This window comes from Aphelocoma coerulescens, chromosome 2 (genome assembly GCF_041296385.1).
Source record: "Aphelocoma coerulescens isolate FSJ_1873_10779 chromosome 2, UR_Acoe_1.0, whole genome shotgun sequence".
NCBI lineage: Eukaryota > Metazoa > Chordata > Aves > Passeriformes > Corvidae > Aphelocoma > Aphelocoma coerulescens.
In genome coordinates this window covers 56,725,038-56,737,620 of record NC_091015.1, presented here as the reverse complement: position 1 = coordinate 56,737,620, position 12,583 = coordinate 56,725,038, and the positions used below count along the sequence as shown (strand labels likewise).

Sequence of the window (12,583 nt, the reverse complement as noted above, 5' to 3'; positions counted from 1 at the left end):
ATGTTTTTCTAGAATGTGTTTTGCCAGAAAGCTAGATTATAAGTTTCTCTTTTGAAACATTTACTTTAAGCCAGAAAACTGGCTGCACAAATTTTTGATGGAGTGAATGAGAACTAGTTTCCTTGTTTTTCCCAAAGTTTTCCACACAAAAAATATAATTGTTCAATTTTTTTAATGTTGATTTGTCATGTTCGTAATGTAATGATGAGGCATACATTTCAGTCATGTGAATACTGACATAAACCTTTGGTGACTTGTGCCAGCTGTAGAACCTGTGCCACTGTGTCCTTTGATGGTACATGCAGTGCCTGGTTGATCATTTTCAGGTATTCACTGATAACTGGTATGTGGACAAGACTACTTTTTATCCTAGTGCCTTTCTGAACCACGTCCACAGTTTTCTTTCTTACCTTTCCCTGCTTTCATGACAAGATGTAAATTCTCTGAATGATTGTGTTTGTAGATAGCAAGCTACGTGAACAAATTTGCCTCGGACATCTCTATCTTGCAACGGTCGCTGGCAATCCTGGAATCGATGGTGCTCAATAGCCACGACCTGTACCAGAAGGTAGCACAGGAGATTACAATTGGGCAGCTAATCCCACATCTGCAGGGGTGAGTGTCTTTGACTGCCACTTGATATGGTGGATTTCCCTCCCCCGCCCCCCCCAAAACAGCACAACATTTGGGGTAAAAAAAGGAGTGATATAAAGACACTTCCTGAGCCTCCTTTATGATTCCTGTATACAAGTGACTGGATAACTAGTACCAATCTTTCTGGAGTTGCCTGGTCATTAGGAATTTTTTTGGTTGTTTTGTTTTGTTTTGTGTTTGTTTGTTTGTTTTTCCATAAGTTACCTGTGTAGTTCACAGTGGGGAATGAAGAGAGGAGCACCCTGTAGTAATGCAATTCTTAGTGCCATTAGCATACAGGTGGGGTTTTTTTGCTTGCCACACTCTGGGAGGTTTGTAAGACAAAAATTGCTCAACTTTAGCTGAATGTATATTTGAAAAGGGGAGGGCTGTTTCTTAAATAGTAATGTGAAGTGTGTAAATGGATGGAAACTGCCTCTTGTAGCATAGAGTAATGTACTGTGCAGTTATGTTTGTCTCCTACCTGGGACATTGTCATTGCACCTGAAAAGCTTTAATACCAGCAGGTTCATTTCCAGAAGCCCTTAGGGAAGATTCCTCTTCCTATCTCCAGCTGTTTTGCATCTGACAAACTGATTGTCAGACTCTTGCAATGATCAGTGGAGGGTCAGTGGCAGTTCAAGGGGCAGTTCATTCCACCTTTTTTGAATGTTGAGTCTCCCTTTGGGACATCATCTCTCTCTCAGTAGCAAAGACAGCCTGGTCATGATCAACCTTGGTCACCTAACTTAAATGGTTAACCTGAAGTGCAAACAGCTCTTCCACTTCTACCTGCAGAAATGCAGCTGGAAGATCAGTTTCTACAGCTCACGTGCATTTATGTTCTCCACTCACGTTTACAACATTGTTCCAAACAGGACAGACCAAGAAATCCAGACGTATACCATTGCGGTAATAAATGCACTCTTCCTTAAAGCACCGGATGACAAGAGGCAGGTAAGGTTGTTGGGGTTTGCATACCTGTGCATTTGTTGGAGAAAGAGTGTTTCATATTCATACCTGCAGTTGTCCCAGTCATACTTTCCCTGCAGTTAAATCAAACTGAAACTTGTTCTTTTGTTTCATGCTGGGATATAATTCATTTTAATGGAGCTACCTCCATCTTGCACCAGTATTAGGAGGGATTAAGCATTCTTCCATGCTTTTGTAGTTCCCTGTGACCTCATATGAACCATATTGACTGTGGCTGCCTGTAGTATTTATTGTACTGAACTCTTTGCCAGCACAGCTTGTAAAACCAGGCAATTTTTTGGTAGAATGTTTTCCCCCCAGGTTTTTTATTAAAAAGTATGTTCCTTTTGAAAACAAAAATATCTTGCTATGTAAGCATTTCATGACTTTTATAGTGTGCTATTTTAAGTTAATTTTAGTACCAGATATCAGGAAATATTTCAAGCTTGCTACTTGATGTTAAATGGGGATGGAATGTGAAGTGTTATGAAATAGTGAAGTTTTATCCATGTTTATTAGCCTGTGTCAAAACAGATTTAGTCATTTATTTATTTAACATTTCTGTCACCAGGAACAGTGATAATAATTCTTGTGGTGACATAATGTTACTGTCCAGAACAAGTTCACTGAGAGTTGCTGATCAGTTCTTACAAGGACTTTCGTTAGATTTATTTACATTTTTAAATGCTGGAGACTGTTTAAACAAACATCAAAGCCCTAATGACGGTTTATGGGAGACTTGGTTGGTTTTTTTGGGTTTTGTTTCTTGTGCTTAAAAATATTTTTAACATTGCAAACAAGGAAAAGTGTAACCATGGTTTAATTAGGGAAAAAAAAGGCACTTGCACCCCTCACTCCCCTCTTTTTTCCTTCTTCCTCCAATACAGTCTTCTGTAATTAAGGCAAGAAGGCACTTAATAAACAAAAATTGGAGTAAAAGCTTTCAATTTTGGCATAAGTCTATGATGGATCCTTGTAAGAAACCCAAAGATTTTGCTTTTTACATTTGTGAATAGTTGCGACTATGTTTCTGTGAAAAGTATGCTTTGTCATATTTGAAGTGGAGGAACAATATCAGATGTAGATAAGACTTTAGCATTGATCAGTGGGCATGTGTTCCTTGAATGACAGTAGTACAGTGTATTGCCAGCAAGCAAAACTGTATCTTGCCAACAGTGTAACCACCTAGTGAGGCTGGCAGTAAGCCAGGCAGACTTCACCTGTAGTACCTGCTGCTGTGACACAAAATTGTTAGTCATGGAGTTTACGATCATCAGGAGATAATGATCTGCTTTGGTTTGAAGGCTAATAGCTCTGACACTTGCAGAAAATTTTCCTCAGCCTTTAATGACCCAGAATATGCAGTCAGAATCTGTTCAGTTCCTCTTTATATCAGTCTTGTGGCTAATTAGTAAACCATACAATAAAGAAGGTAGGTGTCCATTGCCTTCCAAACAGCGTTAACAGATGGCACTTACTGAACTCTGTCTTTCTCAGAAAATGAAGGGAGGTGATGCAGTCTCATGCAATTATCTGGTGACGGGCACTCAAAAGTTAATGTTCAGCATTCACTTCTAATATGGTTAGAAGTGAGAAGATGCACCAAAACTCATATGACTCTGGGAACTTTGGCCCTCTCTCTGCTGCCGACTTACAGGCATGATGTGGATGACTGCACTGCAATTAAGGAAGCAATTTAAATTGGCACTGCTGTCTGAATTCTTTCCCATCTTATTTTTTTTCTCTCTCTCTGTTTCTGAAATGCAAAACCCAAGAAGTCCAAGATTTTTCTTTTTAATGAGGACTCACTGGATTCTTTGCTTCTTCTGCCCCTGTCAAGGACCAAATCATCTAGAGAAACCTAGGCTATTAATAAAAAAAGAAAATAAAAGGTCTATTGGGAAAGAGCTGAGAGTTTGAGCATTGAAATGATACTGTGAATGTTTGAAACACTTCCTTGGCATTTGTCTGCATTTTTTGCAGAGACGTTGCTATGGGAAAAGAGATGGCAAATTTGGTCAGATAATTCTTCTCATCAGTTAGTACTATACTTTTACTAGAAGAGGCAGCTCTTCTAGTAAAAGTAGTTTTTTATTAGTGCTTCTTATTAGTGCTAGTTCTAGTCTTCTTATTAGTGCTAATGACTATATAGCCTTTTTGGAGACAAAGCTGATTTTGATGAAAAAATTGGTTTTTGAATGCTGGTTGCTTCAATCAATTTTAGTCCAGTGGCAAAACACCCCCACTATCTCGATAACAGCTTTTTAAATGATAGCTATAAGAAAGAAATAACAATTTGATAGTTCTCTCAGAAAGTAAATAGAATCATTTCCTTTTTTCTCTTTTCTTTGCATTGAATGCAGAGAAACATCTTATATTCTGTACCTGTTCATCTTTTGGCAGTGAGTACATAGTTTGACAAAAATCCAGCCAGTCTGTTCCAAGTCACATTGAAGTATATCATGTGCCTGGCACTCCCCCTGCAGCTCAGCTGCGTATTTCTGAAAGAGATGGAGCCATCTGTATCATCCATTCCTTTGCTCCTTCGCTGTTATGAGCAATTGAAACCTGTGCAGCCAGAAAAGGCTTAAAACCTAAAGCTGAGTTTCTCTTGTCCTTGGTCCCTTGTTCTTTCTTTATCACTCTCACGTTCTGTTGCAGCACAGTACTTTACCTGGTACAAAGAAAACAGTTCAACATCTCTGACTACCTCTCATCTCACAATTAGAATTATTTTCTTTTTCCAAGCAAGTTCTCCCCTAACACTTGCTTTATTCACCCTGTTTCTGCAGATATGCTTTAGCCATCCATTCTTTGTATGTTTAATGTAACAGTCTCCGCTTTTCTGTTTTCTAGGGGAATTTTTAATCTATAAAAGTAACTAGTATGTATTCTACATCAGTCTTCATCTCTCACAAAGTTCAGCAGGAATGCACTGCATATGCAAGCATAACTCCTCACACATACACATAATACACACATTTCTATACTGATGGAAAAGCTCATGGAACTTAAAAATAGGGCATGCTGTTGGAGGTATGGTTAAGATCAGGCTCTTTTGCTTGGAAAGTGTAAAATATCCCCTCCTATGCATTGTAGGACAGTTTGCAGCACGGACAGTTGGGATCAGCTGCTTAAGCATTAAAGTAGAAGCATATTCACCTCAATAGTGATTTCAGACAGATCTAGAAAGACGAGTTAATTTAAAGCAAAAGAGTGGACCAATGTCGACATTGCTATTAAAATAGCAAAGGGGAGAATTATAATTTCTTAAAATGAAACAGTACTGAGTTGTAGGCTGATTTATTGAATGAAAGTTAGAGCACTTGATTTTAAAACAGCTGAAATATTTAAGTAAATAAGCGTTTAATTTGACATCTTGTTTTAAAGTCCTGGTTGGCTTCCAGTCCATGCTTCCTTCTGTATTGTTTGTGGGGGAAGGCTGTGCTTGAACAAGTGTGTTAATACTCTCTTGAACCCACTGAGGTGTCTTCTGAAGTCTTTTACTTCTGGTTTTGGACCACCAAAGGCCTCAGCTTGTGACATACTTTTAGCTTTCTTTGTCTCTCTTCTCATGGTAATCTGACTTTGTGATCCCCCAAATAATGCATACAGTCATAATGCTGATATGCTGCTTCCTTGCATTTCTAAGTAACAATGCAGAAATGTAAGACCTTTTAAGGCAGTGTGTTTTTCTAGGTATGACACTAAAATACCTTCTTCATGCTATTTTTAATTTTTTTTTTCTTTTCTTTTTTTTAACTTAATCAGGAAATGGCAAATATTTTGGCACAAAAGCAGCTTCGTTCCATCATCTTAACTGTAAGTATATGGTTTTCAAAGTTCCTGTTGAGTAGAAGAGAGAAAAGGTGACTCCATTTTTTGTGTTCACAGGTCTTAAAATATATCTTAATATATTTTAATTGCCTTTGTATTTTGATATGTTTTGAAGCCTTGTAATGTAGAAAATAAAGTTTGAATGGTGATTGAATGAGTTCAAACTGCTTTTCTGAAGGGTTATTTTCCCAGTCAAATAGATTGTGGTTTCTTCTGGAAAAGAGTATGGAATATCTCTGCGTTTTTTGGTTCTGTTGATTATTCCATCTTGATTGACACAATTTGTCACGACTTGCACAAAAGAAGCATGAACTACAGCTAATGAAATAGTTAAAGTAAATGAATATAATATGGAAGACCTTCATCTGCTACCATGGAAAATCAGGGATTTTGCCTTTGACTTTAGAGTAGATTACATCTTCAAGGGAGCAAGGGAAAATATTGATTCTCTGTAATGAGTGTAAAACAAACCAAACAAAAAACTCCTTGCATTTTCTCATTTACTATCCTAATTTCAGTGATGCATACAAAACCCCCAGAATTTATTTCACAAGACGTGTTTTTACACTTCTTGAGTTCATAAGAAGTTTGGAATAACCACATGGGTAATATTCTTAGGTGTTTATTTATTGTCATAAAATGCTCTGGTGCCTTTTGGCAAACAGATTCTTTTATTCTCTGGAAGTGTACAACATCAATTGATGTATCCATCTCCTACTTGATGACCCTTTCCTTGTGTACTTTGCCATGTTTGGAGGCCTGGGTCTGTTTCCCATGTAAAACTACTTGGTGTTTTTGGCACACCAGGGATTTTTAAATTGTCCATCAGTTATGTGTTTGCTTTCTGAATGGGACAATTCTGTGCATATAGGGCATCGTGTACTAATGTATTATTTCTAAGCAATCTTCCTCACACAGAATGGAGTTGTCTAGTAGAGGCAGGATTGTGGTGTGATGCTGACTCCCTGTTGAGCCTGTTAAATCACTGAATTCTCTAACTGTGTTTGCAGCCTTAATACTTTTCTGCTCAGACAGCTACTCTCTTAAATATTTTCTTAATATAATCTCTTAGAAAAAAATAAATAAAATACAGAGCTCTAATGCTCTTGGGATGGAATTAATTTTTCTTTGAAGTGACTACTCAGCACTGTTGTTTTTTTTTAATACTACTTCTGAGCATATGCATAGACCCTATCTAGTGTAAAGTCCTGTCTCCTTAAGTTACTCATACAGTATCTGAATCAGTAGTGCTAGTCCTGGCTTGATGTTTGCAGGTGGGGGTGGGTTTGTGTTTGGGGTTTTTTGGCTGTTTTGGGGTTTTTTGGCTGTTTTGGTTTTTTTTGTTATTTCTGGAGTATAGATACACTATTGCATAGCAAGGACATACGTATAAACATGGAAACACCTGACTGCACCCACTGTAGCTTTCTGATTCACCAAAATCTGTCTCTCTTTCTTTGCAGCATGTTATCAGGGCGCAGAGGGCCATCAATAATGAAATGGCTCACCAGCTGTATGTCCTGCAAGTACTTACCTTTAATCTTCTGGAAGACAGAATGATGACAAAAATGGATCCACAAGATCAAGTAAGCATCTGGCTTGATCTGGTCTTAGCAGGAAGAAGACAACTCCTCACTGATGTACCTACAGCTCTTCACAGAGGAAAAAAACACTTGCTAGGAACATAGTCATACACATAAGTCATTCATTTTCCCTCTCTGTGAAGTTGGGCTATTTTTTTGGTGGTAAGAAGATGCACTGGCTATTTCATTCCCTGTGCAAAAGTACAACAAAATGGCCAGGCAGTTCTCCTTAGCATGTAGTTCCATGAACTGAATTTCCTGTCTTCTTGAGCAGAAACTCTGAGCAGCTGTCCAGCATTCGTTTCCTTTGTGTCCTTCTCAGAAGCAATAGAGATGTATGATCCTTCCTAAAAGTACTTCTGTAGAGCTAAACTGAATGTGTGCATGAAAACCATCTGGCATACTAGAGTTGAAGTTAAATTGTGTACCAATAAACCCTGGTTTTGTTACTGGGAACCTATAAACTACTTCATTTGTTTATTGCTCACTGTGTGCAGACATCAACTTTGATATTGTTCATTGTACAAAAAGTGCCATTCCCCTAAGATATCCAAGAGATTTAAATATAGGGGCGATGAGCCATGGGGATGATGGGCTTTGTTTCTTTAATTTTTATGGCCTTCTTTTAGGCCCTGTACAAGGAGGAACCTAATTTCATTTTTAACCTGAAGTTATCTTAAGACTTCCTGATCATTTGGAGAAGAGAAGGTGGGAGAGTGAGATAGTTGTAAACATAAGTAACACCATGCTGTAGGATTTTATGCTTCGTAAGTCTGAGATGGGAAAGTTTGACCCTTGGGAATGTACATGCAGGCAATTAGTGCATGTCTCCATAGAGAGTGACTAACACAGTGTTGTTAGTATTGATGGTAGGGTGGTTATCACTGTCTTGAGATATTTCCAGCTGCAGTAATTCCTCTCTTGCCTATTTCTGTGGTAGCAGTAATGGATAGTTACCAAAATTAATGCAGAGTGCTGAGTCATTTTCAGTTCATCCGGCAAGATGCTTAATTACCAGCTTTATTTGAAACGTGTGTGCTCTTCGCTTCTGTGGTTAAAGTTGTGTTGTCAGAGGCCTTGTTAATGTGGGTCCTGCTTCTGGAAGTCAACACTTAAGCATCTGCATGGGAATCTCATGAATGTGAGGACTTTTGAAAGTGGGAACCATGAGGTCATTCTTGCTGACTGTCTCTCCAAGAATGAAGTGGGGAATTTAGACACAAAAAGTTTAGGCAGTGGCAGGGAATAATGTGTTTTGAAACACCTTTTGTGGTATTGTTTAATTAAGTGAGAGATAAGTTATTTTAACCAATTTTTTTTAACCTTGTTTTAACATAGGCTCAGCGGGATATCATATTTGAGCTCCGAAGAATTGCATTTGATGCCGAATCTGAACCTAACAACAGCAGTGGCAGTATGGAGAAACGCAAATCTATGTACACTCGAGACTATAAAAAACTTGGATTTATTGTGAGTATTTTTGTGTGATGGTCCTCTGAAAGTGGGTGAGGGCTTCCATTATAGCACATCTTTTCATCAGTCACTTCTCTTACTTGGCCTTCTATTTCCTGAAAGGGAGTAACTTTCCTCCCCTTCCCCAGAAATCCTGCTAACTCCAAGTGACAGCTTTAGCAGAAGCCAGGGTGCTGCAATGGGTGCTATAAACTCTTTACAAGGGATAGGCAAAGGATGGAGAGGTAGTGGAGTAGCCCTGTATGTTAGGGAGTGTTTTCACTGCCCAGAGCTTTTTGATGGTGACAATAGGACTGAGCATTTATGGGTAAGGACCAGGAGGAAGGTCAATGATGCAGATGTCAAGGTGGGAGTTTGCTACAGGCCACCCAAGCACGATGAAGAAGCAGGCAAAATATTCCATAAGCATCTGGGAGAAGTCTCAAGATCTCTAACCCTTGTTCTCACGGGGCACTTTGAACTTACCAGCTATCAGCAGGAAATATGATACAGCAGAGAGGAAACGGTCTAAGAGATTCCTGGAGTGTGTGGAAGATAATTGAGGCCAACTGTATGAGGTTAAATAAGGCACAGTGCTGGGTCCTGCAACCCCATGCAATGCTCCAGACTTGGGGAAGTGTGTCTGGAAAGCTTCTCAGAGGAAATGAACCTGGGTTGCTGGTCAACAGCTAGCTGAATACGAGCCAGCATGTGCCCAGATGGCCAAGAAGGACAATGGCATCCTGGTCTGGATCAGCAATAGTGTGGCCAGAAGGACCAGGGCAGGGATTTTTCCCCTGTATTTGGCACTGATGAGGCCAAACCTTGAATTCTGTGTTCAGTAAGAAAGACATTGAGGTGCTGGAGTTCATTGTCCAGAGAAGGACAATGAAGCAGGTGAAGAGTCTGGAGCACAGGTCTGATGAGGAGCGGCTGTGGGAGCTGGGGTTATTTAGCCTGGAGAAAAGCAGACTCTCATTGCTCTCTACAGCTACCTGGAAGGAAGTTGTAGCCATGTCAGGGTCAGTCTCTTCTCCCAAGTAACAAGTGACAGGACAAGAGAGTTTTAGATTGGATATTACATACAATTTCTTCATGGAAAGGGTTGTCAAGCATTGGAACAGCCTGCCCAAGGAAGTGGTTGAGTCATGGACCCTGGAGATGTTTAACAGACGTGTAGGTGTGGCACTTAGGGACATGGAGTAGTGGTGGTCATGGCACAGTTGGATTCAATGATTTTAGAGGTCTTTTCCAACATAAACAGTTCTATTATTCCAGCTGGAAGAAATAACTACCTGAAATATAAGCACATAGTTTTGCATGACATGCCATCATTAGAATTGAACCTTTAATGGTATCTTGGATGAGCAGGCATTGCCTAATGGATCTGTGAGAGCCCTGTAAAGTCACTGTAGTTCGTTAGCAATAATGTGGACTGATGAGCACAATAAATCTGGGGTACTACTCTGTGGTATTCACTTATAGGGCCTTGTCTTTTGCTTGCTTAAAGTCCTTCAATCTGTGCATAGGGGATGCAGAATCTCTTCTACCCTGACTTAATCAGATGAATTGGAGTTCTGGTCTTGCCTAGAACTGTGTTGGGGAGCAGAGAACAATTTGGCTAAACTGTTGCAGACGTTTATATTAACTAATAATGTGTATTTTCCCCCCTTTGGAAACAGAGTGTGCACATGTACACTGAATTAATATCTTGATTTATTGCTTACTCTAGGTTAGTATGCAGTTTTCTTTCTCCTCAGGTAAAATGGTATACTTCATATCTCCTGTGATTCATTACTGTCCTGTTGGCTTAGCAAATATCCATTGAATATTGTACAGTAGCCACAGTTACAGCAGAGAGGTTTTCAGCACTCTTGGTGCAAGCTGGAGCTTGCTGTGCAGTCTGAGTGCTCTGCCCAGCTCTGTGGCATAGGGCTTGATGCTCCCAAACCCACAAGGGAACTGGGTAGAGGCTTTCTGTGTTCTGATAGTTGTTTTCATTACTGATGAGTGAGGAAAAAATTACTGCTGGATCAGTGCTGTTGTATCTGTAAGAAGGAGTTATTAAGTAAATAGACGGGAAGGGAGGAACTTGGTATTTTGGGGTTGTAAGCATGATAGCAAAACTAGTGCTTTGAAGAAGCTTTTGAAGCTCAGTGTGGTGTTTTTTTGATTTGTTGTTTTTTTTTTTTTTTTTTTGGTTGACTCATCCCTCAGCTTCATTACTTCCATTTGAGCTGTTCATTGAGAAGCCTACTGAAAACACTCTGGCAGTTATCAAGGGTAACTGCAGCACTGTTTACTGCTTGATTATGATAGCCTTTCAAAAGGTAATGGGGAGCAAAGTTTAGGAGGGAATGGGAACTGGGATTAAAGCAGTGAAGAAAAGGTAGGGAAGCATAGTGGGAGATAAGAAGCAAGATGTGAAAGTAAGCTGTGAAAGAAGCACCATAGCAAGAACCCTAATGGGAGGCAGGTTATCCTATCAGCAGTATGATGAGGCACAGTACAAATAATAAAAATGTCAACAGTGAGCTGTGAGGAGAGTTATTTTACTCTTGTATGAAAGCTTTACTTTGAGCTAAGAGTCCAGGTGACACTGCATGTACTTTTTTTAGCAGCTGAAGTGGAGTATTACCTTCCTCACACGGCTGGGGAAGGAAGCAGGGCCTTTTGTGAAATCTGACTGGTTATCCCTAGTCTTGCACATGGGCAATGTTCTGACTCCTGGCTGCCTTCACCCCATCTGCTTCTTTTCAATAAAGTGTCTTCAATGCTTTCATCAACTGCAAGTTGAGGGTTGCATTAGCAAACTGATCATGATCTAAATAGTGTGAGGTTTGTCTCCCCTCTGCTTTGGCTGTTTGGCACAAGAAAGCTGCCAAACAAGAGTCTGACTTTGAATGCTGTCTTCATTCCACTGGTGCTAATGGTTAGGAAGGCAATTTCTCAAGCTGATTAAATATTCATTTCAAGGGAGAGAGTAAATCCATGTCTAGCTATTAAGTTGTTCCTGGACTGCTTGTTCTCTTTCTGTATGGGAAATGCAAGAATTCTGTTTATTTTTCTCAGCCACATCAAAAAGCCTTGCCCCACTACAAATATAATGTCAAAAATAGACAAAGTCCAGACATGGTTTCAGAAGCTTACAATGTAATTTGTAAAACTGCGTAGTTAGAAACCTACATTCAGCTAAAGCAACAACAGGGCCTCACCAGATGGTTGTGATGACCAAGTAAAGAGATTTTCAGATGAGACAGTCGTGAGATTGAATTATTTATTATTTTCTGAGTCAATTGCAAATTCAATAGCCTGAATACTCCCCCTTGCATTTGAGTAAACTTAATTCCCATACTGAGGTGGAAAATAATTACAAAAAAGCCCATTATTCTGTATATTTTCATCGTAATTCTTTAAACAGCACTACTGTCATTGAGAAGTTGTAGCGAAAGCGTTTGTTTACAGGCAGCTCTGAACATATTCTAAGAAACTTAAGTTAACATGTTGGAAAAAACAAATAATCTCATCCTAGAACAGTTTTTCTCAAATTTTCACTGTGCAGAGCTTCTGAGGGTTTTTGTTTGTTTGTTTGGTTTGGTTTTATTTTCTTCAATTAAATATAAATGGTTTGTATAAATGCAAAAAGCCAACATGGAAAGTGAGTAATTTCAGGATTTCACTTTGCTATACCAGAATTTATTGGTATAGCAAAATAAAATGTAAGTTAATGGAGGAGATATGAAATCAGTAAGGAACTGTCTCATAGAAGGTGACAATTAAAAGGGATATTGAGAATGGTGGGACATTCTTTAAAAGGCAGGCCTAGGCTTGACTTTCAAGATATTAGTGGTAGTGGCATGAGAAAGTGAACATATGCTGAAAAAAATCTTCTGATGAAACAAATAGAGGAAGCAGTGATGAAAGAATCACCATGTCATTCACAAATTAGATGACCTTTTGGAATGCAGAAACAGAAATAATGTAATTTTATGCAAACAAAGAGCAGTGGTGTTCATTTAGGACCCCGGCAAGAATTTAATCTGCAGGCAAGTGTCCTGTCTGTGGGAAAAGAAATTGTGTGCGATGTAGCCACAAAAAAAACCCCC

At 39.2% G+C, this 12,583-nt stretch overlaps 1 protein-coding gene across 12 annotated transcripts in view; it reads left to right on the top strand.

Annotated features, from left to right (window-relative positions):
* ELMO1 (engulfment and cell motility 1) overlaps positions 1 to 12,583 on the top strand; it is a 312,095-nt gene that overhangs the window by 112,375 nt on the left and 187,137 nt on the right. For all 12 annotated transcript variants that reach the window (XM_069007623.1, XM_069007621.1, XM_069007625.1 and 9 more), the window contains 5 exons: positions 464 to 615; positions 1,512 to 1,590; positions 5,377 to 5,427; positions 6,906 to 7,028; positions 8,364 to 8,495. In XM_069007623.1, the coding sequence (XP_068863724.1) occupies positions 464 to 615; positions 1,512 to 1,590; positions 5,377 to 5,427; positions 6,906 to 7,028; positions 8,364 to 8,495 (537 nt within the window). The remainder of the gene's footprint in view (positions 1 to 463; positions 616 to 1,511; positions 1,591 to 5,376; positions 5,428 to 6,905; positions 7,029 to 8,363; positions 8,496 to 12,583) is intronic.